Source organism: Scylla paramamosain, chromosome 28 (assembly GCF_035594125.1).
Source record: "Scylla paramamosain isolate STU-SP2022 chromosome 28, ASM3559412v1, whole genome shotgun sequence".
Classification (NCBI taxonomy): domain Eukaryota; kingdom Metazoa; phylum Arthropoda; class Malacostraca; order Decapoda; family Portunidae; genus Scylla; species Scylla paramamosain.
This window is the reverse complement of record NC_087178.1, coordinates 6,729,105-6,756,715: the sequence shown is the minus strand read 5'-3', so window position 1 is coordinate 6,756,715 and position 27,611 is coordinate 6,729,105. Positions and strand designations below refer to the sequence as shown.

Sequence of the window (27,611 nt, the reverse complement as noted above, 5' to 3'; positions counted from 1 at the left end):
TAAAGAAGAAAATCTTGTGCAGCGAGGCCGCGGGAGGAGGAGAGGCATGCAGTTAGCAAGATCAGAAGAGCAGTTAGCATGAAAATAGCGGTAGAACACAGCTAGAGATGCAACATTGCGGCGGTGAGAGAGAGGCTGAAGACAGTCAGTTAGAGGAGAGGAGTTGATGAGACGAAAAGCTTTTGATTCCACCCTGTCTAGAAGAGCAGTATGAGTGGAACCCCCCCAGACATGTGAAGCATACTCCATACATGAACGGATAAGGCCCTTGTACAGAGTTAGCAGCTGGAGGGGTGAGAAAAACTGGCGGAGACGTCTCAGAACACCTAACTTCATAAAAGATGTTTAGCTAGAGATGAGACGTGAAGTTTCCAGTTCAGATTATAGGTAAAGGACAGACCGAGGATGTTCAGTGTAGAAGAGGGGGACAGTTGAGTGCCAATGAACAAGTGGGAATAGTTGTCTGGAAAGTTGTGTCGCGTTGATAGATGGAGGAATTGAGTTTTTGAGGCATTGAACAATAACAAGTTTGCTCTGCCCCAATCAGAAATTTTAGAAAGATCAGAAGTCAGGCGTTCTGTGGCTTCCCTGCGTGAAATGTTTACTTCCTGAAGGGTTGGACGTCTATGAAAAGACGTGGAAAAGTGCAGGGTGGTATCATCAGCGTAGGATTGGATAGGACAAGAAGTCTGGTTTAGAAGGTCATTGATGAATAATAAAAAAAGAGTGGGTGACAGGACAGAACCCTGAGGAACACCACTGTTAATAGATTTAGGAGAAGAACAGTGACCGTCTATCACAGCAGCAATAGAACGGTCAGAAAGGAAACTTGAGATGAAGTTATAGAGAGAAGGATAGAAGCCGTAGGAGGGTAGTTTGGAAATCAAAGCTTTGTGCCAGACTCTATCAAAAGCTTTTGATATATCCAAGGCAACAGCAAAAATTTCACCAAAATCTCTAAAAGAGGATGACCAAGACTCAGTAAGGAAAGCCACAAGACCACCAGTAGAGCGGCCTTGACAGAACCCATACTGGCGATCAGATAGAAGATTGTAAAGTGATAGATGTTTAAGAATCTTCCTGTTGAGGATAGATTTAAAAACTTTAGATAGGGAAGAAATTAAAGCAATAGGACGGTAGTTTGAGAGATTAGAACGGTCACCCTTTTTAGGAACGGGCTGAATGTAGGCAAACCTCCAGCAAGAAGGAAAGATAGATGTTGACAGACAGAGCTGAAAGAGTTTGACTAGGCAAGGTGCAAGCACGGAGGCACAGTTTCGGAAAACAATAGGAGGAACCCCATCAGGTCCATAAGCCTTCCGAGTGTTTAGGCCAGCGAGGGCATGGAAAACATCATTGCGAAGAATTTTAATAGGTAGCATGAAGTAGTCAGAGGGTGGAGGAGAGGGAGGAACAAGCCCTGAATCATCCAAGGTAGGGTTTTTAGTAAAGGTTTGAGCGAAGAGTTCAGCTTTAGAGATAGATGTGATAGCAGTGATGCCATCTGGTTGAAATAAAGGAGGGAAAGAAGAAGAAGCAAAGTTATTGGAGATATTTTTGGTTAGATGCCAGAAGTCACGAGGGGAATTAGATCTTAAAAAATTTTGACACTTTCTGTTAATGAAAGAGTTCTTGGCTAGTTGGAGAACAGATTTGGCATGGTTCCGGGCAGAAATATAAAGTGCATGAGATTCTGGTGATGGAAGGCTTAAGTACCCTTTGTGGGTCACCTCTCTATCATGAATAGCACGAGAACAAGCTGTGTTAAACCAAGGTTTGGAAGGCTTAGCTCGAGAAAAAGAGTGAGGAATGTACGATGCCAGACACTCTCACTTCTGTTATGCGCTCGGCACACAAAGACGGGTCTCTAACACGGAAGCCGTAGTCATTCTAAGGAAAATCAGCAAAATATCTCCTCAGGTCCCCCCAACTAGCAGAGGCAAAACGTCAGAGGCATCTTTGCTTACGGGGATCCTGAGGATTGGGGCGATAGGACAAGATACAGATATGAGATTGTGATCGAAGGAGCCCAACGGAGAAGAGAAGTTGACAGCATAAGCAGGATTAGAGGTCAGGAAAAGGTCAAGAATGTTGGGTGTATCTCTCAGACGGTCAGGAATACGAGTAGGGTGTTGCGCCAATTGCTCTAGATGGTGGAGGATAGCAAAGTTGAAGGCTAGTTCACCAGGATGCTCAGTGGAGAGAGAGGAAAGCCAAAGCTGGTGGTGAACATTGAAGTCCCCAAGAATGGAGATCTCTGCAAAAGGGAAGAGTCAGAATGTGCTCCACTTTGGAAGTTAAGTAGTCAAAGAATTTCTTATAATCAGAGGAGCTAGGTGAGAGATATACAGCACAGATAAATTTGATTTAAAAGTGACTCTGTAGCCGCAGCCAGATGGTGGAAAACTCAGAAGATTCAAGAGCGTGGGCGGGAACGAGAGCAAGTTAAGTCGTTGTGCACATAAACGTAATATCCAGCTTTGGATTGAAAATGAGGATAGAGAAAGTAGGAGGGAACAGAAAATGGTCTACTGTCATTTGCCTCAGACATCTGAGTTTCAGTAAGGATCATGTTCCATGTTTCATCATCTTCCGTGTTCCATGTCCCATCATGTTCCATGTTCCATGATCACGGGATAGGGCAGGGCATGGACTTGGTGGGAAGGTCAGGTGGGTGGGACCCCAAGGCTTAGTTTTTGAGAGGGTTGAACCAATCACGTGAAAACAAAAGCCTGCACCTGGTGGTGACAGGTTTCGCTACTGCGTAATTATATAGCCCAGGAGTGACAAGAAGTTTACTGCTGGTGACTACCTTAGGCGTGCCTTCTTCCTCTCCCCGCTCCCCCTCCACATCCCCCTTCCCGTCCCTCTTCCCCAATCCCATGCTTCTCTTTCTTCCTTCACCCCCACCTCTCTCTCTCTCTCTCTCTCTCTCTCTCTCTCTCTCTCTCTCTACACACATTCAGGACAGTATTTAACACACACACACACACACACACACACACCGCGTGTAGCTTGGAGCTTGGAGCACGGGAAGAGTGGTGGTGAGAGAATAGTATTCTCTTGGGCTTAGGGATCACTGGAGAGCCAGGGAAAGATGAAAGATACAAGAAGCTGTCCTGCCATTACAGTTTTAACAAAGTAATTGTAAATATCCGGATTTTTAGCCTTTATTCACAAGAAATCTCAGTTACCATAGAGAGAGAGAGAGAGAGAGAGAGAGAGAGAGAGAGAGAGAGAGAGAGAGAGAGAGAGAATTTAGTTTAATTTATTATGCCTAAAGGCGTCAGGCATGAGTATGTACAAATAACAGACATATAAACAGCATATATGAAAACGTATGGAATATTAGACATGTAATGTAATAGATGAAATACTAAATTAAATTAAAAGACGGGGAAAGGGACATCATGCCAAAAAACAAACACCGTTATCCTCTATGAACCCACAGGATACACATGTCAGAGTACACTAGGGTCCCAAATAGCAAGAGATCAAATAATTCAATTTGTAACTGTGTGCGACAAAGTACAAAACCAAAAATTATCTAGCAATGCAGGTATGAATAGCCATCTGCATGAAGATAAGATAGCTTACCCCACCTTAATGTGTGTTGTCAGTGCTGAGCCTCAGTACTTCTTCTTGTGACCTCTTCCGCTTTCTATCGCTTCATAAATCCTCCTTCCTTTCAATGTTCCGCTCTGGTCCTTCTGCTACCTATAGAACTCAACAGCCAAACACCTCCTAACGGCCCTCCTCCAATCTCCACTCAGCAACCAAACATTCCCAGTTACCCGCGGAACCCTGTTAGGCGGGACCCAGACAGGCAGGACCCACATTCTCCACGAGTGCCCGTTATTAACCAGAGAAACACTCTTGAGAACCCATCTAATAATTTATGTGGCCTTTGAAAATAATGGTAGTGAAATAACAGGGCGTTTAAGAATATGGGCCTAAAAATTTCACGGCGCCGAACTGGTCGTCGCGCGGCGCGCCACAGGGACGGGTGAACAATGTAAACAAATGGTGTAGTATTGTAGTTGCAACCAGAAACAAATCCAGCACTCACCAGTCAGCACCTACCAAGTCATCACTCCTGCAACACCGTGAGGCTGAAGGGCATAATGGCCTCATTACTCCCATCAGAGGTGGCGCGACTTGTATTAGGTAAGGGAGGGAGGCACCTGAAGATACTCAATTTTTTTATGATTATTCGCTCTCATAATCGTTGAATTGCGTGGGAATGAGCAGGAAGCTCGGGGAGTTTGTATTATGGTAGCTCTAAACTCGTCTGTGTGGGGTTCTAGTACTGTGCATGATAGGTACAGTTCTGCTGCTTAGTATGTGGTGTATGACAAGTGTCAGTTTGATGCTGTATGTGTATATGGTTTATAATATAAGTCATTCATATGAGAGCATCATATTCGTGCCCTGTTTCATGTTGTTTTTTCTGTCGTGATCATTTATTCATTCAATTAGCCATTGCATTTTGGTTCTAAATCTTTTAATATTTCATCATATGCATCCTGTCACTACCTGGACCCAGAGGCGAGGGGAGTAGCTTTTCACTGTAGCTGTTATGGAAGGCGAGATAACTGACAAACTCAAGTGTGGATCTGTTGTATCCTGTAGGTTGCACCGTGAACATGTCAGACTGACAACACTGATCAGTAATAGTGTCACAACAGTCATCCCTCATTATCCACAGTGTCAGTATCCACAGTTTCACTATTGCAAGGATTGCTGCCAACCACAAATTCAAATAACAGAAGCAATGACTGGCAACTTACCAGTTTTCATTTTTTTTATTTTTTTTTTTAGTTAAATGATAAAATATTTGTAGCCATGTGCCATATTTTTTGCCATATAGTGCACAGTTTCTCACTTGAAAAATGGCAAAAAGTTATCCTGTGTGTTATATGGCAAAAGTGCAAATAGATATTTATTTATTTATTTATTTATTTTTATTTATTTATTTATTTTTTTATACAATACTGGTTGTAAAGTTAAAAATCATCCTTTGTAGTCATTATCTATGCTTATAATATGTTGCCATAGAATACAAAGTGAACAGATAACCAGCATAAAAAAAATTAAAATGAAGTCAGCTAAGGTTTTTCCATGTCTTGTCATATACCTCTGCCAACCTGGCCCGGCTTCCATTTGAGTTGTTTTATATGACAGGTACACTGTTGCCAAAACCATGTCGTATAAGCTACACCAAAAAAATACAAATTGAGAAAATAAAATCATCTTCGCTGGGCAAATTCTGGCAAAATGTCCTCGGACATTTTGCAGCAGACACCAAAATGGTGTCTTCTACCAAGGATTCGCAGCCACCTGTGTCTTGGTTTCTCAGCGCAGGAACAAAGTTAATTAATGGGATAAGAAAAACAGGTACTGTCAAGCCAACCAATTCAAGTGTGACAAGAAGCCAAATGTATCACTAGTGTTGTTTTCCGTAGCCACATTAACTCTCAGCCCTCAGTGTCATCCAAGAACACTGTCCCCACAGCAAGCTGGTATTGAAGATGAAGCATGTCATCACTCATGTCCAACCTTAGCTACCTTATGTAAATAATAATTTTTAAAAAGTTAAATTTCACCAATATCTAATTGTTACTATTGAATAGAAAATATAAAATTGCATCAGTTGATGTAAATGAAAAAGTCAGTTCTTCCACTGGTGTTTTATAAATATTTACTGAGCATTTCAAGCAGTGACTATTTTTTTCCTCATTGTTGTCGTAAAGCTTTTGGTACATACTATGTGCAGGAGTGCATTATACACTGCAAAATACATACTATATGCAATTTTCTTTACTTGAGCAAGGCTTTTGGAGCCCTGGGATATTCTTAAGTGGGGCATTAATTTTACATGGATTTTCCTTATATACAGGTTACCTAATCCTTGTGGATAATGAAGGATGACTGTACTAACTTATGGTGATGGTGGTGTGCTACTGTGAGGCAGTAATGGAGTCTGGTCAGGAATCAGTTTTCTTATGTGTTTTGATGTGTGAAGGATTATGTCACATTGAAAACTCAAAGATAAATAATAACAATAGGAAAGAATTTTTATGATCGTCAGGCACATACACCAGCCTTGAAGTCTCCATCTGGGTAGGGGACCACAAATGTCCCCAGGTCGGACTGCTCTTCATCTGGTTTCAGTGTTTTGACACCCCTCAACTTTTTCTTCACTAACTTCTGCAACATTTACAGCATTAGATATAATTTTCAATCTGTAGAACACCATCTCTCCTCTACTAAAGTGAGATTTTTTTGCAATAGAAATGAAGGTAAAATTAATATGCTATTGATTTTTTTAATTTCTGATTTTCAGGATATCTGGAGGAAAATGGCTGCCAGAAATCATCAGAGAAGCTATTAGAAGAATTAGCTGAGCTGTCTGAATTTGTCAAGTTGAAGAGAAAAGGGCGGCGGGTGGCCACACGCATCGGGAATCAGTCTTTGGAGGACATGCTGATGGACTACTCTGCCGCTAAGGATCTTAGTAAGAAATTTCTTATTCAAATTGAAATTTTGAATGCATCACCTCCAAAAAGTTATCTATTTATTTGTTTTTTTTTTCTTTCTCTCCATTAATGAAAAAAAATGTCATTGTATGTGGACTTTCAAAATTGCCCTAAATAACTTTTTTCAGTGATGGAGAGTGTGAGGAACAACTCTGCCACCCTCAGGAGTGTCCCCAAGTCTGGTGGGCTCCTGTGTCAAGTTAAGGCTTTGATATCTATTATCCTGAAAAACAAATTTATAATCAAGAAGGTATGTTTAATATTATTCTCATTCGTTATTTCTTGCATCTCAAATCATATATAGTCTCTTCCTGTGTGTTTGCATTTCTGTTGATGTTCTCAAACTCGTTGTAGCAAAAGGGATCCATTGGGACAGCAAGGAGAGTGAAGCAGCGTTGCCGCACCCTTATGCTACAGAGAGACTCCCAGCTACAACAAAGTAAGGGAACTTCTCTTGTATTCAGGTCCAGTAATGACAGTTTGCTGTCTTAACACTTTTCATCATATGTAACATCTTAGAGGATTATGAAATGTTCTCAGATCATAAAAATCCAAATGTGGTCAGGTCCTAGCAAAAAATGTTTGCCCTTGAAAACCAAATTTAAAGGATTCCTAGGGTTATGATATGAAACAAACTGCTGCTTCATAGACTACAAGCTGTAGATACAGTGTAGAGATTTCTATGTTTATTTTCTTTAAAGCTGTTTGCAGTTTTGCACAACATATACACCTTGGTGTTGGAAATTCACAACTCCATAACTGATGCTTCATTGTGCGGTTCACAGGCACTGTAAGTGCAGACTCGCTGGAGAGCTTGCCCTGCTCACAAGACCAAGACACAGACCACACAGAGCACCTGAGTGATCGCTGCCCGGAAAAGGGCCCATGCAGCAGCCATGGTCACTCTTCTGGCCAGCTCTCCAACTCTGCCCAGGCTGACCATATTGCTCATGATGTGGAGGATGTGAGGCAGGATTCCCTGGGTGGGGACTCAACATCTGCTTCTTTAACTCATGATCTGGACATCAGTCACCAAAGGAGGAAGGGGTGAGTGGTGGGAAGAGAGGCATGAGTAGGGGCTTGGACGTACTGGCAGTCATCATTTCTGAGAGGCTGTATGGTAGTCATGGTGTTTTTGCTCTTATGTAAAGTTTTGTTTCAGAAAGCATAATATATTGGACTCACACCCTATGCATCTTCTGTAAATGCCACTTTTATTTTACATGGTAACTTGTAATGTTGCATGCTCAGTGGTTACATAGAAAATGTGTTCAGTTTCCAAAGTAAAACCTTCCTCATTGTTAGCATGTCTTAAAATCTGTATTTGATTGGTTTTACAGTACTGTCAAGAGAAGGAGCCATGGGTGTGAAGTGACACCCACCAAGATGAGTCCTGTCCTGGATACTGAAGCCAATTTTGAGGTTTGTTTTACCGTTGAGTATTTTCTGACTGCAACATCATACATGTATATTTGAAAATACTGATGAATTTTTATGTAGCAGGAATCCTGCATTTTAAATTATTTTATACCATTCCTTACATTTTGGAAATGATAAGTTGTGGGAAAACAATTGTTGCCTGTATATATGAATTATAATGATGTTATGTTTCAAATTTCATGTTTTGTTTTTAACTTCTGATAATTGTCATTTATTTTCAGAAAATCCTGAAGAATCTGTACGAAAACACAGCTCTTCATGAGAAGATAGCGGAGAGCATCAACCGTGGGCTGAGCACCCAGTGCAAGGCAGGCTCATCCCACAGTGAAGGAAGCAGCCACAGTAGTGGTTCACCCTGCAGCAAGAAGGTCAGGGACACTGGCAGTGGGGGCAGCAGCAGCAGCAGCAGCAACACTGAAGAGGGAAGAGAGAAGCATCATGGATCTGTGGATGAGGTGGCTGGGAACAACAGTGGAGATGTGGCATTGCTCAAGGAGTTTGACCACATTGTCACCGGCATTGTCTCTGAGGCCACATCCGACCCGGTGTTTGAGAACCTCATTGATGAAGTGTTTGGTAAGGATCTCACAAGGTGGATTACCAAATCATGTCAAACATTCATTGTTATCCTCGGCATTTGTTTTGGAACATTATTTCAAAATGTACAGAAAGTGATAAGTGTACACACTTTCTTTTAATCTGTCATCTTTCAGGTTGCATCTCACCACAGTCCAGCAGTTCTAAAGGTGATGGATCAAATAATTCTAACCAAGGAAATTTACATGATAATTCCATTGGACCTCCAAGACTTCTATCCACTCCAGTTCCTCCTCCACCAAGCAGTGCTGTGTCATCCCACTCAGTCCTTCACATCCCCCAGACTTTACCCCTCCATCCATCATCTGTGTCCCCAGTCATGACCCAACAGTCTCCACTACATAACCTCTCCACGCCACACCACCACACATCTCCACTTAGTGTCCCTCCTCACCTTGCTTCATCTGGTACTCCCCTGTCATCATTCACTTCCTTGCCTCTCTCAGCTCCCAGTCCCTGCAAATCATTTCCTGAATCAACACCAAAGAAAACTGAGGATGTGTGGATAAACAAGAGTTTGCCCTATGAGAACAGTCCATCAGCTAAGAGTGTCAAGAGCCCAAGCACAGACAGTTTAAGAGATGCCATGCAAGAGTCATTACAGAACAATGCCTCAGTAAACAACACTAAAGAATCTACAGTGGATTCTTGGTCCTCATCCCTTAGGTTTGTTGAATTCATCTCAGGTAATTGTGTTTTGCAGTTAGTATGGAATTAACCTTTTCTTGTGACAGAGGGGGCATTCATTATCATGCAGTGAAAGTATTGTTCATTTTTCGGGATGAAGACAGGAGATGCTATTTTGATGAAGTATAATGTTAGTGTGAAAATATTGTTCTTTTTCAGGATGGAGACAGGAGATGCTAGTGTGACAAAGCATAACATTGGTGAGGCTTCAGTAAGCTGTGGCACAGAATCTCCCTCACAGAAGGAAGGCTGTGAGAGGACCAGAGCAACCCCACCTTCACCCACAGCCAGAACCAGGTCACGCAGAAAGAAAAAACTCAAGTGTAGTTCTAGTGCTAAAAGTGGAAAAGAAGAAGACAAGAACTTAGGAGAACAATTACTCAAAGAATTTGCAGATTTTCAGTCCTCTAGACCAGATAAAATTTGTGTTGAGAAAAAAAGTGATGCTGACAAAAATACAGACAGATGTGAGGCGCCTGATGAAACTGAAGTACAATCCCTCGACTTGCCAGCAGAGGAGGGAAAGACCACAGGTAATATAAGTAGTAGTGATCCTCTACAGAGGCTGAGTGAAGAGTCTACACTCACCATTGATGCTGGACAAGAAACACACTCACCAGGACCCTCAAACACCAGTGAGAATGAGGCAGTTGTGATGAGCGAAGTTAATGAAAATGTTATTGCAGTTGATAAAGACCAAATTGACAAAGGCACAGTGGAAATGGAAAGAATAGAGTGCAATTCAAAACCAGGCAGCACTCCACTGAGCTCTGAGGCTTTGTCTGCTGCTCCTTACACCAGTGACAGTAATGTAGACAAGACTGAAGAGAAAACAAAATATGAAAATGAAAGCAGTATGATGGCACTAGACTCAGTAAGCCGATTACCAATAAGAAGCAGCACCATACCAGGCATTGGAAACCCCACATCATCACCAGAGGACAACACATACACCCTCACAGAACTGACTCCTGTCAACCCCATAGATTTGACATCAATAGTATCATCTTTATCTCTATGTGAAGCTGATGACCCTCATGTGGAATACTCACACAGAGAACTTGCCACTACATCAGGTGATCCTCAGCCCTCCATATCATCAGAGGTCCACAGTTCCAATGTCTGGGACCACTCAACACAGGTCACTCCAATTGGCCATGTCCAGGAGGGTACCAGTGATGGGGACGAAGGGGAGGAAGCGTCCCAAGGGTTTACTATCATTCTGCCTCCCGTTTCAAGCAGGAAAGAAGCTGATGAGCAGTTCCTGTCAATATTTGGTGGATGTGAAGCTCGTGAGTGTTTTATACAGCCTCTCTCTCTCTGTCTGTCTCTCTCATAAAATTAAGTGAATTAATTAAAGTATTTTTTCCACATAAATTTAGCTACATGCACACAGCATGAAATACAAACACCCATCGTTGCTATTCACAGCCTCGAGTGAAGTGGTCACCCTTCCTCTCTCCACTGTTGAAAATACTCTGGTTCCTCCTGACCATGATGACACTTCAGATGAATCCACCAAGAAGAGAAAGAACTCCTTATTATTATTCAGTCAGTACACATAACACTAATCCCTCCCTCTCAAAGTCTTTGGTATTTACTAACAAAAAGTTTCTAAATTATAATCTATCATTTGGTCTTTAGCAACAACTTTTACATTTGAATCTCTCTCTCTCTCTCTCTCTCTCTCTCTCTCTCTCTCTCTCTCTCTCTCTCTCTCTCTCTCTCTCTCTCTCTCTCTCTCTCTCTCTCTCTCTCTCTCTCTCTCTCTCTCTCTCTCTCTCTCTCTCTCTCTCTCTCTCTCTCTCTCTCTCTCTCTCTCTCTCTCTCTCTCTCTCTCTCTCTCTCTCTCTCTCTCTCTCTCTCTCTCTCTCTCTGAAAGGAAGTCACAAACTTCAGAAATGTTCTTTTAGAGTGATCAGGGAGGAAGCCAAGTATCAGAATGAGTTGCTCAGTGTATTATTGTGTTTGTGTTGTCCTTGCTGTGCAAAAGAATAATGTGAATGAGTATGAATATGAAATTTGTGTGCCCTGTCTTAGCTAGCCTCCTTCTTGCAGGTGTGTATGCATTGTATGTATGTGTTTATATTGTAGTTTATAGGTTATCATATGTTGTTCATGTTGTAGTATGTAGGTTATCATGTACTTTTCTTTTTCTCCTTAACAGAAGTAAATAGTGGACTTGTTACTATTGCTCCAAAGACTGTGTCCGCCAGCTCGCTGCCACCCGACTCAGGTGAGACACTGCTTGGTACTTGGTGTGGGGCAGCCTGAGAGTGTCAGGTGTTGTGGGATTGCTGAAACATAAACCATAATCTATCTGTGTATAGCAATTGGGAATAATATAAGTGATGAAGATTAATGGGATGTAGTATACATTAACCAGAGCATTTTTTTCCTTTTCTCTTCTTTTCCGGATACAGTGAAACAAATACCTGCAAAGAATATCGCTACATACACCCTGCCAAACAGCGTGACTATTTCCATACCAGATATCACGTCAGACACTGAAGTTACTGAGAAAGTGCCTAAGAAGAGAAAACGAAAAACCACTTTGAAAAAGAAAGGAAGTGCAACAAAGAAACTCAAAGAGACACACAAGAGTGCCAAAACAACTGTCAGGAAGAAGCGGTACGGAAGGATAATAGATGTGTCTGTGAGGAAGGTGTCAGCAAGGGGGAAGAGACGCATCAGCAACCAGAAGCAGGAGAAGGTAGAGAAAGACGTGACCAATGATATCATAGGGACAGCTCTCTCATTTGCTCTGAAATCAGTAACTCCAGAGAAGAAGTTTTCTGCAGAAACATCCAGTAGAAAAACTCCCCCTGATGCTGCAGTGGATCTAGAGGCTGAGGTGGAGAATGCAGCAGTTGAAGGTGCAGCTGACATGTTGGGAGTAGCTACTGTATGTCCTGGTACTAGTGCTTCCATTACTGAAACCTGTGGTGGTGTGGTGGAGAAACAGACTGTTGAGATGCAGAGCACCAACAAGCAGGCATCCATCAAGTACAACTCTGGCAGGTCACCTCAATTGAAAGCCTTGTTGCATCTCTCAAAAAGCATTTCCCCAGCAAAGAGAGCATTAGCCTGGAAGAATGTGACCCAGTCTGAGGAAAGCCCGGTTATTCGAGTCCTTCACATGCGGGGCAGCCAGAGCACTCCAAGCCGCAAGAACAGCCACATCAGGGTTCTGGACTTCAGCACACCACAGAAAAGGTTAACATCTGCAGGGTCACCCCGAAGAGGTGTTGCCAACTTGAAGTTTTCACCACCAGAAGGCAAGAAGTCCCCTAGAAAGTTAACCAAAGCACTGCGGTCACTGTCAAGGAAGTTTGGTGAGCGTTCATCAGTGCCATCAAAGCCCTTGAGTAGGATTGTTGAGGAGAGTGAAATGGGATCAGAAGCTGCTGAGGCACAACCTGCTCCAGGGGAACAAGGAAAGGCAAAATCAAGAAAGCTGTTAGCCAAAGATTCACGTGACTCTTCCACTTTGAAACATGAGAAGAGTGACCTTAAGAGCAAAGTCAAGCCAAGGTGGTCCAGGCAAAGTTCCATGAGTGAGTCAGAATTTTCTGTTGACACAAGTAAAGCTCCCATAATGATGACAGAGGATGAGGACAGCATTGTGTTGTACCTTGATGGGGAGGACAGCATGAGCTCCAGCGGGAGAACACCCCCCACAGACAGCGGCAGTATAGAGCTGTTTGACCTCTCCAAAGAGCAAGAGAGCTATCAGGATTTCAACTTCAATACAGCACTCAAAAACCTGAATCCTGACTCCATTTCTGAGGATGAGCTGCCTTGCCTTATGGATCCCTTGCCCTCCTCCAGTACCAGCAGCCACTCAGGAGGGAAGCAGATGGAGACGCCACACAAAGCAGCACAGGCCAGCTCATCCTTAGCCACCATGACCCCTGTATGCCTCGAGCCACCCACTCCATTATTACAGACAGAGCAGAAATCTACCTCTCTTCCTTGTGATGACCTGAACACTCCAATCCCTCAGGTTATCCCTAACTTGAACAAGACTCCACTCATCAAACATTACCCGCAGGGGCCTTACTCCAACAGCTCAGTAGGCACCTCTTACTACATGCCTTCAGAGCGGTCCCTGACTGAATCTGAGGATTACTCTCCTTCTAAACTAGACACGGTTTTGGAGAAAACATTAAGTGAGGAACTGCATTCTCCCAGCGCCTTGGATCAGAGTGATGCTGATGTAGGAGCTGCAGAATTGAATAAGACATCATATTATAATGGCTCAGCTAGTGATAAGAGTCCTGTTAAGAGGAGTCCACTTCATAATGCTAAAAAGAGTCCAACCAAACTATCCAGGAAAGTGATGGGGCAGATGATAGAGCGAGAAATGTCCAGGCTCTTCTCAAGCCAAGATTCCAGCGGCTCACTAAAAGAAACCAGCCAAGACTCTGCTGCTGAAGTGTCAAATGATTCCACTTCTAAAGACTCTTCAAAAGGTAAGCAAGGAAAGAAGAGGAGAGTGCCATCAAAGAAGTACCTGAATATTGCTGAGTCAACCTGTTCTGAGGATGAAGGTGAGTGCAATAGTGACAGCATGTCAGCATCTCGGAAACACAAAAAGACCACAAGAAAATCTGGTGCAAGTAATCATAATACAACAGCAGACAAATTTGACAAGGCAGATAACATGAGAAAGACTCAAAAAGGGAAAGTCACCTTATCTTCTCCAGATATCTCAAAAGCAAAAAAGAACTCTGTGTTGTCTACAGGAAGATTAGATTCAGAGGAGCACTCTATGAAACCAGTGAAGGCAGGTGACAAGCATTCCCATGGCAGCCAAAACCAACTATCTCAAAAACAAGACCCATCAGATTCAGAGAACAGCTCATGTCACTCACCAGAGAGGAAAATTACAAGTGACAAAGAAATGGAGCAAGAAAACTCTGTGGTAAACCCAAAATCATTGTTAGAATTATTTGGCTTTTGTTCTTCATCAGATAGCAGTAATGAGTCACTAAAGGAAAGAACAACACCAACAGTGGAACTAATACCCGCTTGCATAGGTGGAAAGGAAGATGATACAATGTCAACAGGCATGCTTAACTCAGAAAATGAATTTACCTTTGAGAGTCCCACCAAAAAGAGGAAGAGATCCACATCAAGTGAAAATGTATCAAGTAAATCATCAGTTCTAGAAGATGATAAACAGAACATGGCCACTTTGAGGAGAAGCCAGCGATCAACAAGAGCTAGAGGAGTAGCAAAGTACCAAGCAGAACCAGGCTCCTCAAGAGGAGTCAAGAGGGGCCGGGGGAATGCACGGCAAAGAATTCCAAGGGGCAGGGGCAGGAGGAGTGGAGACTTACATGTGGAGGAGGTGATCATAGAGGCTGTTGTTGAAACTCCTCCATCTCAGCATTCAAGAGAACCTCATGATGGTGAAGCAGCACAGGAAGAGATTGCAGCTAAGAGAAATGCAGGGAGGGGAAGCTTTGGTGCCCAGAGAGGCAGAGGCAGGGGAAGAGGGAGAGGAAGAGTGTCAGTCAGCGTAAGAGGCAGGAGTAGCATGTCACCAGGCAGTGTCCAGCATCCTGGGAAAGAACTGCAGGAAAATGAGAAACATTCAAGAACAACAAAGACATCAAAGAACTCTATGAAAGTAGAGAAGCAAGCAAGCATTCAGCAAGAAAATGAAGAACAAGATAGGAAGGGACTGAAGGGACAGCAGTCTTCCAAGGAACCTTTCTCCCGCTGGGGTAGTGGCATGAGGATTCCTGAATTAAAGAGACCAGGGAGCTCACCACCAGTATCAGCAGATGCCTTGAAGGCTCATTGGGCAAGTAAGCTAAAGGAACTTTGTAATGATAAGGATGTCAGCAGCACACCCACAGGAGAGGAAGGTGCAAAGAAGCCATGTGTATCAGCTGTTGAGACTCGCCCAGCCCAGGAGAACTGTATTACATTACTCGGAAGTGATAGTGAAGATGATCTGCCGTGTTTAATGGCTTCAAAGCCATCCCAAAGGGAGAGTAATATTACACCTGCAAGGGAGGAAAACACCATGCACTCAGGAGATAAAGCCTCAAGAAAGCAGCCTCGTGCACCATCCTCCAAGGCTTCCCAGTGCCAGAACACCACATCTGTGCAGGAGAAAGGTACACAGAAGAAGCAGCAGCAGCAAATCAAGGGTGGTGTGCATAAGCACTCACTGTCTCAAGGCTGTGCCAGGACAGTTGTCTATGATTGGAAACAATCCAACTTTTCCCTCCATCAGTTTATAGAGATGGGAAATGTGGGCCAAGTAATCAATGTTACTTCGTTATTTTCCAAGAAAAGGAAAATTGGCAGAAATAGTCCTGCGGCAACCTCAGGTAAGTCTGCCGGTGGTACTTTCTTCTTGTAGTTGGTTAATGAGTGAGCTGTGTCTATAGGATTGGGATTAATACAGTACTGTAACCATGTGGTATGCCAGGGGATACAAACAAATCAAATATGAAATCAGGGGATATAAAGGGCAGTTTAATCCTGAATTTTTTAAATCAAAATTAAATTCAAAGATAGCATGTATGTATAATGTATCATTTGTGCACCTACTTTTGGTTAATACTTAACCTAACATTATTTGAAATTCCAGAACCTTCAGCAAAACGGACATCCTTTGCAAGAATTCCAGATGTTGCAGGGGGACAGACGAGCACCTCAAGATCCTCAGCACAGCAGAACAGTGCCACAAAAAGTGCTCCACAACTTTTATCACAACACAGAAGTAACACTCCAAAGATTACCCAGAAATTTTCTGGGGAAGGAAAAAGCAACACCCAGAAGAGCACTCAGAAACTTTCAGCAGAAATGGAACATAATACTCAGGAAAATACCCAAAATTCTTCAGGGAAAGAGAACAGTAGTAATCCAGAGAATACAGTAAAACTTGCTGAGAAAGAGAAGAACAGTATTGTAAAAAATACTCCAAACCATTCAACTGGAGACGAACTTGTTCCCAGAAATACCCCAGACAGCTCCTCTGCAACTGCCTCACAACTCTTGGAGGGAGAGAAAGGTAGCACCTCTAAAAGTAGAATCCAATCCCTTGATGGTGAAGGGAGTTCCTGTACTAAATGCTCACCCTCTTCCTCATCAACAGCTTTTGACACACTCCTTCCTAAGAATACAGCAGATACTGTCTCCTCTGGAAGCAAGAAGGTCTCATCTAGTAATTCCATGCTTCATTCTCAGGCAGCACCTAAAGAAAACAGTGGTAGCAGACCTGCACAGAAGGCCTCAGACAGTGCTGACATGGTGCCAACTCAGCCTTCTCATCACACAGATAGGATGGCAGCCACTCACACATCTTCCACTCTCTCAACACCTCTCCCTCATGCACCTCAAAAAGAAAGTGGAATTGAACAGAATTGTAGTGATGCCATCCAGAAAGTGAGCAAAAATAGAAAACTTTCATCCAAGCCTCCCAATGGTGAGGACTCCTGTAAAAAGGTTGATGCTTCAAATTCCCACATGAATGAGAAGGAATACTGCAGTGCTTCTCCAAAGTCAGCAGAAAGTTACAGTGACTTGGAGGAAACATCTGAAGAGCACTGCCTCATGTCCTACACCATGTTGCCTCCCACACCAGAGAAAAAAATGGGAAGAATCTGTCACACTATGGTTAAGGAAGGGAAGGCCATGGTTGCCTTTCCTTCACCATCAAAACCATATCCATCACCTGAACAAGCACTCCCTCAAAGCACTAAACCTAAGACACAGCTCAGGGACCAGTTGGGCTCCCCAGACAGCAGTGCAAGGCGTTGTTTAGACTTGAGCAGTGTTTGTCATCCTCCAGGTTTAGTTTCTACTCAAAACAAACTAAACCAATCACTTCAAGGGAAGCCTAAAGCAGAAGTTAATTCACAATTGTCTTCTGGTAAAGCAGATGCCCTTCAAGAAAATAATGGAGATCTACTGAGAGAAAAGACTGTAACTACCGATGAAATTCATTTGAAAGTGGGTAAAGAAACCAGTTTGGATAAAGATGGCACTGTTAGTCAAGGAAACATGCAAGGAGAGGAAAGATCCCACCTTTCAGGTACTCCTCAAAGTATAAGGAAAGAGGATTCTAGATGTGAGACTCACACAAACTTAGAGCAGCCAAGCACAAGATCTAACATGACCTCCAACACAAGTGAGTCATCCAGAAAACAGACCCCAACAGATTTCAAACACTTTTCCACCATCTCTCAGCAGCATCCCGAGACAGACAAGAACCAAGGCAGTGAACCACTCAGGGAAGATGACTGTGAGGAGAAGATGGAGGAGGAGGAAGACAGTGATGTTCTGAAGATTGAGGAACCCTCAGAAAATGAGAATGAGGAGATAGAAGAAGTGATATGCACACTGAGCCTGACATTAACAGATTTCATTGATATTTTCTCAATGAATGTACCAGAAAGACAAAAGCCAAAAACAAAGAGACCCACAATGCTGGCAACAAAACAGAACAAACAAGCAAGAAAAAACTTATCCCCAAGAAAGAAAACTGAGAGCCCCAGCCAGAAGTCTTCTCCACAGCACCGCACAGCACCACACACACCCAGGAAGAACAAATCACCCCAAAGGAAGAGAACCAGTGGGAGCTCAGCTGGGACACACACACCTTTAGAGGACCAGCACCACATGAAGGAAGCAAAGAGAGTCAGCACTGTGAGGGATGACAGTAATAGTTACCCCACCATGCAGTCACTCTCTACTCCTTCCCCAAGGCTGCCTAGAGACACTGACACACATTCAGGGTCTCAGGAAAGGAGGCAAGAGTACGGCTGTTATGCAGGGAGGAGTAAACCAGCAGATCGGATTGAGGAAAGCAATACCTCCACCAAGAAGCGAAGGAGAATCACGCCAATAAGGATAGGAGATGTGGAGCGGCACATAAAGGGGCCTAAGGGATCCTGGGGTGACGCAGTGACCTCTAAGAAATCTCACTGGGCCCAGAACAGAGTGAACACAGGAGGAGGCCACCAGGAGATGTGAGTCCATGTGATGTCATAATGTCATTCTCTTGCTGTGTGTGTTGATATGTTGTCTTCATCCCGACTCCAGTTTTCCTTATCACATCCTTCTGGATGATGATTTGGTTTGATTGAATGTTCTTTTCTCCTTCATGTCGTATTGAGTGTTTATTTGGAAGGTTGCCATGGGTGTATTGACTGACTGATTATCTCCCTGCAGGACAGAGAGAAGAGAAAGCAGCCTGACTCAACCAGAGAGACCAGGAGGATGTAAGTCAGAGTCGATCTTTCAAGTTTCTTTACATTTATCGTAACAGTAATTTGTGAGAAAATTCAATATGTACAGAATGTCTGATACCAGTTAGTTTCTCTCTTCTAGGATATTAAGGATATATTTGTTTTCAACTCATTTGCACTACATATGTAAAGTGTTGGATGACATCACCCTCTCACTGCAACATACAACAATTCACAATACTAAAAACAATGCATGAAATCTTTATATAAACATCTACAAGAAAGAAAGGGAATTAAAAGAGTAATTTCGTTTGGAGATGGCTGAGAAGAAATGAGAGTGGCTAGTAATTAGGGAAAGATGTGCCAAATGGTGAAAGGATTAAAACATTACAGCTGGTATTCAATGTAACAATTACTGAAATATATTAACAAACTTGAAGTGCTGGTGCTGTTCAGTATTTTCCTTCATAGAAACACCCACATTAACACTGTCATTGGTTGGTCCCTTATGAAGGCAGTGCAGTGATCCCCTCATCTTCAGCACTGTACCTCAGGCAGTAGTGCATTTGACAATAATGCAACAAGTCCTGTGTTTGAATCTTGGCTGCAGTCGTTATTTTTCTGAGATGACTGCCAACTTCGAGGTTCACTGCTATATGGCACATCTTTCCTTAATTGTCATCCATTCTGAGACATCTCTTCTTTACAGCCACTTTCAAACATTATATTTGCTAGAAATTGCAAAACCTATTCTTTTTAATCCCTCTTCTTTCCTGTAGGTACTTATAAAGACTTACATTACTTCCAGTGCTGTTAATTGCTGCATATCACTGTGAAAGAGTTAAATAGGTATCAGTCTGCAGGGAATAGGAAGGTTAAGGGAGACAGAGAAAGGAACCGGCCACTGTAATCCACTGTGAAGCTTCACATAGGGTGGTGTTATCAACCCATCGTCTACACTCCATGAGTACAGCGCCCCTTAAACCTTTCACTCATTCTAGGTCAAGGAAATCTGAGTGAGCGTAGTGCCAGTTCCCTCTCCAGCCTCAGTCCTGGGTGCCTCTTGATATCTGAATCTCCAAGGGGTGCTGACTCCTCCCCAGCACCCTGCCCAGACCTCATAGCCCCCTCAGCACCCACCTTGGCCACACCTACCAAAAGTGAATCTTTGTCAGCCTCATCATCCAGCTCTGCCTCGAAGCTCTTCCTAAACTCCAGGGCAGGGAAGCAACAGACTAGTGGAGACGCATACTACATTGAGTCAGAAACATCACGAGAACCAGAAGAGGACCATTGCTTGGGAAAGTAAGGAGGCCAAGAGATTCTCAGTCATACTGTTTGTTTTCTGTTAGAACAATTAAACTTTCGAAGGTAAAACCTTTGTTAAAAATTTGCATTATTCTTGTAAGATTGTGATAAGTAGGGATTGTGAGAGAGCTATTTTGTGAGGGAGATTCATGTTTGAGTTGGATGAGATAGTAAAGACAGTAAAGTAAGAGAGTAAATGATAATGATATTAGTGATCATTTTCTGTTACATTTTTTATGGAATTTATTGCAGTTATTGTAAAGTAAGAGTACTGACATAATTCGTAAAGACAGAAAATAAGAGAGCAAATGATAATGATATAAATGATCATTTTATGCTGTATTTTTTATGGAATTTATTGTAGTTATTATAAAGTAAGAGTACTGACATGTAACTTGATTTCGTTTTCAGGCAGCGAAGGGTGCGGCACATGGCTAAGGAGCTCCACCGAGGCGGCAACCTGGAGATTGCCCGCAGCCCAGACAAGCAGCTGGCTGTTATGATGAGCCACCCACAGGAGGTGAGGTTCGGCAGATGTTGGGCCAGCACACGAGGGAAAACTTGAAGCAAACTTGTGTTTCAACATTTCAGCTCTTTTGTTTTGGTATGTTGAGAGCTTCTTTTTTGTTTGACAGGGAATGAGTGTGTACATGAGTGAGGAAAGCTTCCACAGTTTGTCCAGCACTCCTCCCACACCGGGCAAGCATCTGTTTATTCCTCCCCCACCAATCCTTGCCTCATCCTTCTCAAGTACCAGCAACAGCAGCAGCAGCAGCAGCAGCTTCTCTCACCCACAAGCTAAACAGGAACCTGCTAATCTTCCACTGAAGAAACGAAAGGATGTCACTATTTCTGGCCAGGTAAGAGAAAGATTGTTTGTTTCAGATTTATATTTCAGTAAAAAATTTGCTTGCCTTTGTTTTATATTTCAGTTAAAATTTGCTTACCTTTGTTTTCTCCATTCCATTTACATTTGTGTGTAAAACAAGATAAGTAGATGAAAACAGTATTTGAATCTCAGATATCACAGATGTCATGCATGACCCCTGTGCTTACAACCTATGAGCCTAAACACACACACACACACACACACACACACACACACACACACACACACACACACACACACACACACACACACACACACACACACACACACACACACACATTATAACTATGTATCCATGAAAATAGTTTGTTTAGGTTATGAAGTTTTATTTTGCAATTTGAATGTAAAGATTCTGTAATGGAATCCCCAGGTGGATAGAGACAATTGGAGTTTGTCTCCTTGCTGTAGTCCCTGTTTGTCTTGCAGAGAATAGGTAAGAGACCCAAAGAGATGTGACCTTGTGACCTAGCAACTCTGCCAAGATGTCCTAATGCAGCATGGCAAGGTATACAACTTAACACACTTGCAAAGGATTCATACAAGCTTATGGGAATAAAGAAACTGTAGGAATAAGAAAATCCTTTTGTATTGTTATTATTTGTTTTATATATTTACTTATTTATTTTATTTATTTATTTATTTATTTAATTATTTATTAATGTTATTAATCATTTATTTATTTATTTTTTTTTTATGTAAAGTAGAAGGTAAAAGTGAGAAAGAAAACAGACTGGTATTTGTAGGAGAGGTGACACCCAGGAGCTGCCTCAGGAGTTGTGTGGAAATGGATGGAAGCAATTTGACACTCAAGTCCTCCAAAGCATAAATTTTTTTTTTTTTTCCAGTCATGTTTAATTCATAAGCTGATGTAAATGAATGAGACATAGTAATGTATCTATAAGTTGCCTATGACTGTGCCCAAATATAACTTGTTTCTGATTTGTTGTTTCAGGGTAATTCACAAAAAAACACTAAAGCTAGCATCATTAACAAGATCTTCAATCCGTTCCATGGCAGTGAATAACAGACGTTTATACAGCAGTGGAAAGCTGCCAAGGATTATACCTCAGAGTGATAGTGTGATGTGAAGCTGAATTCTGTGATTATATGTCATAGATTCCAGACAAGACACAGTAGTCCCTTGGTGGGATCTGTCTCTTTAATCATTGCCTACATCCAAAAAACCTAAGAGAATGACCATTACAGAAAGGTTTCCATTTATTGTGATTTTGTCTTTCATTTAGAAAACCAGAAGCAAGAAAGTTACCCCATAGAAAAGTTTGCTCAAATTTGTGGGAAGAAATCTAATGTTGCCAACATGTGAAGTTAGGGACGACTGCCTGGTGATGCTTCAGACTGACTGACTGGTTGGTTTGTGGAGTGAAAGGGAGATCCAAGCCAGTTCATGGCTGCCATTCCCTCACTAGCATCCTCCACACCCTTCAGGCTGCAGCAACCCAAGAGTGAAGGAATGCAATTCAGACACCCCTCATGACAGACAGCAGCAGAAGTGACAAGTTCCTGCGCTGTGTGTCAGTCACATGCACTGTGGCTCAGTGATGAGTGAGAGCCTCAGCCTCCTGGTACAGGGAATGGGTTCACTTACAACTCAGTGGTGATAGGCATGGTTGTTTTGTAATAACTCGATGACTGAACAGCTTGGCTGTTTTTTTTCTGATTAGACAGGGATTGTTTGTACAAAGGGTATCTTTAGTTTTAATAGAAGTATTTTATTATTTTTCAAGAATACTTGCAGTATAATTTGAGACATGTATTGTCTCAGGAGTTGAAGGTATGAGGCATTTGTAAGATTATCAAGGATTTAGATCTGTCATTTTCTTTTCGTTTCATATCTGGTTTTGAAACAATTTTTTTACCAAAGTTTAAAGTTACTGAACCTTAGTTAAGTTGCAACAGTATTTTTAATAACTAACATGCATGTAGAATTTTAGAAGTTGGGAATCCTTCATCTGGAATGCTTAGGACTGGAAGTATTCCAGATTTCATATTTTTCTAAATTTTGGAATAAATGCACATGCCTATGTTTAGACAGGATTACATTCAGAGAAGGTTCGTATGTATATATTCAAGGTAACATAAAGGAATGATTCCACAACTACAGACCTGACCCCGTGACCTTTCTGAACAGCAGAGTGTATTCTGGTAGGTGATACTGATCAGGTTATTACATATTACCTGGCTGAACTCTTTTGTATTGATTTTGTATCTTATAGTTAGCTATAGAACCTTAAGGTGCTCTGCCATACAAAGATTATTTTTATACTGAGAGATGTAAAGATATGTGTATATTTTGTAACTTATCCTCTTTGTAAGTAAATTGAGGGTCTCTGCTACAGCAGGGTGTGTGTGTGTGTGTGTGTGTGTGTGTGTGTGTGTGTGTGTGTGTGTGTGTGTGTGTGTGTGTGTGTGTGTGTGTGTGTGTGTGTGTGTGTGTGTGTGTGTTCAGTCTTGCCATCCCATATGATGTGGCTCATAAATTTGCTTTGAGGGGGACTTGCAAAGTTCATGCCTCATTGCTGAAAATTATAAAAACCAGTTTTGTGCTGCAAGTGTTCATTTTCAATATACTATTTTCACAAAGTCAATTAGCTTTGTTACATTCAAGAGCTTTAATAATTGTACAATTCTTTTGGGTGTGGGATTTTATTTGTTGAAAGCTTTGAAAAAAAATTTTATTATTAATCTTTTTTCTTTTTTTATTAATGTAATCAAATGTTTTAAATAATTTGAGATTATAAATACTTAAAGTCTTGCAGGACCACAGCACATCAGTCATTTTTAGCTACTGTATCTTTTTCCTGCTACTGTTACTGGTCTTCATCTGATACAGTTTATCTTTGTTTTTTTAGGGAAAGTTTACATGAAAAATTTCAGTGAATCCATTGCATTACATACACATCAGCTTGGGAGTGTGTATATGTGTGTGTACAACGGCTACTACCTTGGCGTCCTGTGCCCCCATCATGCTTGCATTATCTGGAGGACTTAATTCCTAAGTAAAGTAAGGCATCTAGTTGTCTGGTGGTCAGGTAAAGCTGTTATGCACTGGTGTTTTGTTTGATACTTTTATAAAATCATTTTATTAAAATTGCCTTAGTACTCCTCGTTTCAATTTGGTGCCTTGCCTGTATCAGAATTGGTGGAAAGATGTGAGGACCCCACCATTACTAGATTTTGTTCTGTGCTGCCTGTGAACCATGCTTCTATACCCAGACCTGAGACAAAGCAGGGAATGTCCCTAGGTCCTGTTTGTTATCAATTGTTTCTCAAATAGAGTGGTAGATGAACTGAATAGACTCAGGAATCAGGTTGTTAGTGCTGAGTCATTATGGAACTTTAAAAGATTAGACAAATTTATGGATGTGGATGATAGGTGGAAATACTTAGGTGTATTTCATACAGGGACTGCCACGTGTAGGCCTGATGGCTTCTTGCAGCATCCCTTATTTTCTTATATTCTAAAAGATTTAAAGATGAGTACTATACACATTACAAATCTAATAAAAATACTGAATCCTAAGCCAAGACAAAACATCTCACCAACAGGGAATCATAAACTAAAGAGCAAACAGGTTGTCAATAGGGAGTCGTATACTGCACACAGATAACACCTCCATAATGGGTTCATAAGATAGACAGGCAGCATCTTGGCAATAGGAAATCATAAGCTGGACAAAAGACAGGTGTGCTTTAATACACAAGACAGCTTCACAACAATCATAAGCCAGACAGAAAAGACAAAGCCACAGTGAATCATAAGCTAGGGTTCCTTCCTCCACTGCCAGTACTACATATCCTTCCACTTAACATCCCTGTGTCACATCTCCACTACATTCAAGAGGACTCAAGATGAAGTTACACTGGTTTTAAATAGTGTTTTATGGATATGGTGACAGATTAATATGATTTCTACATAACTAACGGGAGAAACAGTCTTGAGAACATGGCTAATCATCTAGGTAGCTTGAAAAGTATTCGTGGTGAGACACCAGAGCGTTTCAGAATACTAGCCTAACACAACTCACATGAAACTGTAAACAGCAGACAACAATGATAAAGCAAAGTTCCACCCAACACGTGATCCACTCTGAACTCTAAAAGGGAAACTCGTCTATTCCTATAAATTTACCCACTACCACCGCCACCTTACTACATTTCATTTTGTTGTCTTCCACCACACACACAGCATTACACACCCGCAGTATTCTGTCATGTACATACAAGTACACGTCTTGAATAAACTTTTTTTTTGTAAGATTTTTAAGATGAAAAGAAATGGAAATGCGTCCTCAGAATTCAGTTTAAAAGTCAATCCAGTTTCTTTTTTTCTTTTTTTACACAAGAGAGAGAGAGAGAGAGAGAGAGAGAGAGAGAGAGAGAGAGAGAGAGAGAGAGAGAGAGAGATTATCTGGCTTTAGAGGGACGAGACTTTGTGATCTCTCATTCCATCATCTCATCATCTCTTAGCTGTGCGTCATTTCTGCTTTTATCTCGCATATTTTCGTAGCTATGAGGTAAATATCTTCATATCTAAGAGGGTCAGTCTTAAAAATTACTCGTTTCATTTTCTATCGCAGGTGGTCACAGAAAACTGACGGCCGGGATGCAGACCGTGGAGCAGGTGGCACCGCAGCGGCAGAGGCACAGTGGCCCGCGGGAGGTTGTGATTGGCGGGAGGTGGTGCAACCCTCCAGCACTGCTCGCTGCCCCACACCCAGGAGCCTCGAGACGCGATCGGCTGTGTTGCGAGACTCTTGGCGAAAACCAGGTGGGCGAGTAGAGGCCGCCATGCGTGGAGGTGAGCCTTCCCGTTTGTTTGTTCGTAGCGTTTGTGATTTTATTTCATCCATTTCACCTAAACTTGTTATGAGAGAAGGAAACAAACCCAGATACCATTACGCATTACCTGAGGAAGTGTCATGAGTGCTGAAAGTGACGCTGTCTAGTTTTTTGTGCTTACTTTACTGGTCGCCTAAGCCCTTGCCCCGCCACGCTGCGGTGTTCACAGGGCGTCAGGCTCCGCGCTCTAATGATCAGCGACGGGCGAGGCGAGAGCGTGGGGAGACTGGTGTGGGTACAGGAGCGGGGAGGGCGGCGCGGGTAGATCATGGTATAGTGGAGATTGTGTTATTGCTCGCAGTAATTGGCCAGGGGGAGAAAATGAAGCACAGGGAACAGGAACAAAAAATATTACCTAGAATCATTCTTATTTGCAGTATTCTATTAATTCTCTCTCTCTCTCTCTCTCTCTCTCTCTCTCTCTCTCTCTCTCTCTCTCTCTCTCTCTCTCTCTCTCTCTCTCAGGTATACAAACAACCCGGCCTATACATATATGGAATGTTTAGCTATAATCGGATTTAAACTTACTTTCACTGAGCCTCGTAAGCAGTCGTGAACTTAGACTCTCGGGTAATGCGATTAAGGCAGGACTGGGAGGCGAGGCAGACTAGGGCATTACCATCATCATCACCGCACGCCTTCGAGGGAAAAATAGAAGCAATGACATAAATTTACACTTCACTGCGTCTATCCTTAACCCTGAATACCTCCCCCCCTTTTAGCTACGCAACCCACCCACCTCCTTCTCCTTCCATCTCACCCTTACCTCCTCCTTCTCCTTCCACCTCACTCCACCTCTAATTAAGAAAGTGCTTTAGACCCTCAGCGAGATTCACGCATTGATTTCTTGTCGCTTCCTGATTGTCTCTTTTACGGCGGTGAATCGTCTCAGGTTAATTGGGTCGAGGCAGGTGCTCCAGTAGGTGTGTGGCGCTGTGATAGGCCTAAAGAATCTCCAGGTAGGTTGCGAATGGGTGATTTTTTTTTTTTTTTTTTGGGGGGAGGGGCATTTGTTGTTTTTTTTGGGAAGGTTTTGGTGTGTGTCGGGGGTGGGGGAGGTCTTCATCACTACTGCTAACCACAATCATCACTGTTACTACTATCATCACCATCATCACCATTGTCATCACCCATCCCTCTGGCCGTCACTTTCTCTGCCAGTATCACCACCACGACCACCAGTATCTCACCACCACTACACACACACACACACACACACACACACATACATCAAACTTTTTACTCACCCAATTTTGCCTCATCTCACTAATCACCTTATTTAATCATCCTACATTACATAACACAAACCCTTTTATTTATACATTACATTTTACTCATTATACCATCCCTTCTGTACCTTATCCCTTCTTCAGCGCCTTCTTCGGGAGGTATTTGTTACGATAATGCCTTTACATTACCTGCGTGTCCTCATTATCGTAAAAGACGGTGATCTATCAAGCCTTCTGTTACCGAGGAAGGCACTGAAGAGGAGGCAGGGACAGGGAGTGTATGCAAGAGGAGAGTAGTGTCCCAGGGTAGGAGAAGGGGGTGCCAGGGCAGGGGGTGTGTTCCAGGGTGCTCAAGCTTCACATAACTCCCCATGCATAAAGGAAATGTGCCCGTGGGAGTGAGTAGTGTGAAGAGCAATGGTTTTAGCGCTGCAGGGTGAGAAAGGGAGGGAGGAGGAGGAGAAAGAGAGGCACGGTGAGAAAGTGAGGGAGTAGAATGAGGAGGAAGGCTGCTAGCGAGGCACGATGACTAGGGTGCGAGAAACGGGGAGAGTGGGATGGCTCTAACGAGGCAGGGTGATCACGGCGCAAGAAAGGACGGGGTAGGGTAAGGAGGATTGGTACTAGAGCGAGGGAGGATGATTATAGGGAGTGAGAAGGGGAAGGAGCAGGGTGGCAGGGTGAGGAGGAAGAGTTTTCACGAGACAGGGTGACCAAAGTGTGAAAAAGAAAAAGAGCAGTGTGAGGAGGAACACTGCTGATGAGACAGGATGGTTAGAAAAAGAGAGTAGGGTGAGGAGGGGAAGGTGGTTACGAGACAGGGTAGGGAAGACGTGAGAAATTTATG

At 42.6% G+C, this 27,611-nt stretch overlaps 2 protein-coding genes across 4 annotated transcripts in view; both read left to right on the top strand.

Annotated features, from left to right (window-relative positions):
- The first annotated feature begins 3,972 nt into the window (after positions 1-3,972).
- On the top strand, positions 3,973-23,795 carry LOC135114827 (uncharacterized). 2 transcript variants are annotated; one of them, XM_064030948.1, is made up of 19 exons: positions 3,973-4,167; positions 6,347-6,517; positions 6,668-6,789; positions 6,894-6,978; positions 7,325-7,586; positions 7,880-7,961; positions 8,201-8,555; positions 8,693-9,242; positions 9,423-10,555; positions 10,695-10,814; positions 11,431-11,499; positions 11,687-15,613; positions 15,877-18,259; positions 18,462-18,511; positions 19,480-19,783; positions 20,198-20,306; positions 20,422-20,646; positions 21,102-21,180; positions 21,628-23,795. In XM_064030948.1, the coding sequence occupies exons 1-18, from the start codon at positions 4,125-4,127 to the stop codon at positions 21,129-21,131; spliced, it is 10,020 nt and encodes a 3,339-aa protein (XP_063887018.1). In that variant the 5' UTR covers positions 3,973-4,124; the 3' UTR covers positions 21,132-21,180; positions 21,628-23,795. The 2 variants fall into 2 exon arrangements, with proteins under 2 accessions (XP_063887018.1, XP_063887019.1); XM_064030949.1 differs by lacking the exon at positions 10,695-10,814.
- Positions 23,796-25,286: 1,491 nt separating this feature from the next.
- Positions 25,287-27,611, top strand: part of LOC135114825 (hemicentin-2-like) — a 76,194-nt gene continuing 73,869 nt past the window's right edge. For both annotated transcript variants that reach the window (XM_064030943.1, XM_064030941.1), the window contains exon 1: positions 25,287-25,494. The gene's annotated coding sequence lies outside the window, so the exon portion shown is untranslated. The remainder of the gene's footprint in view (positions 25,495-27,611) is intronic.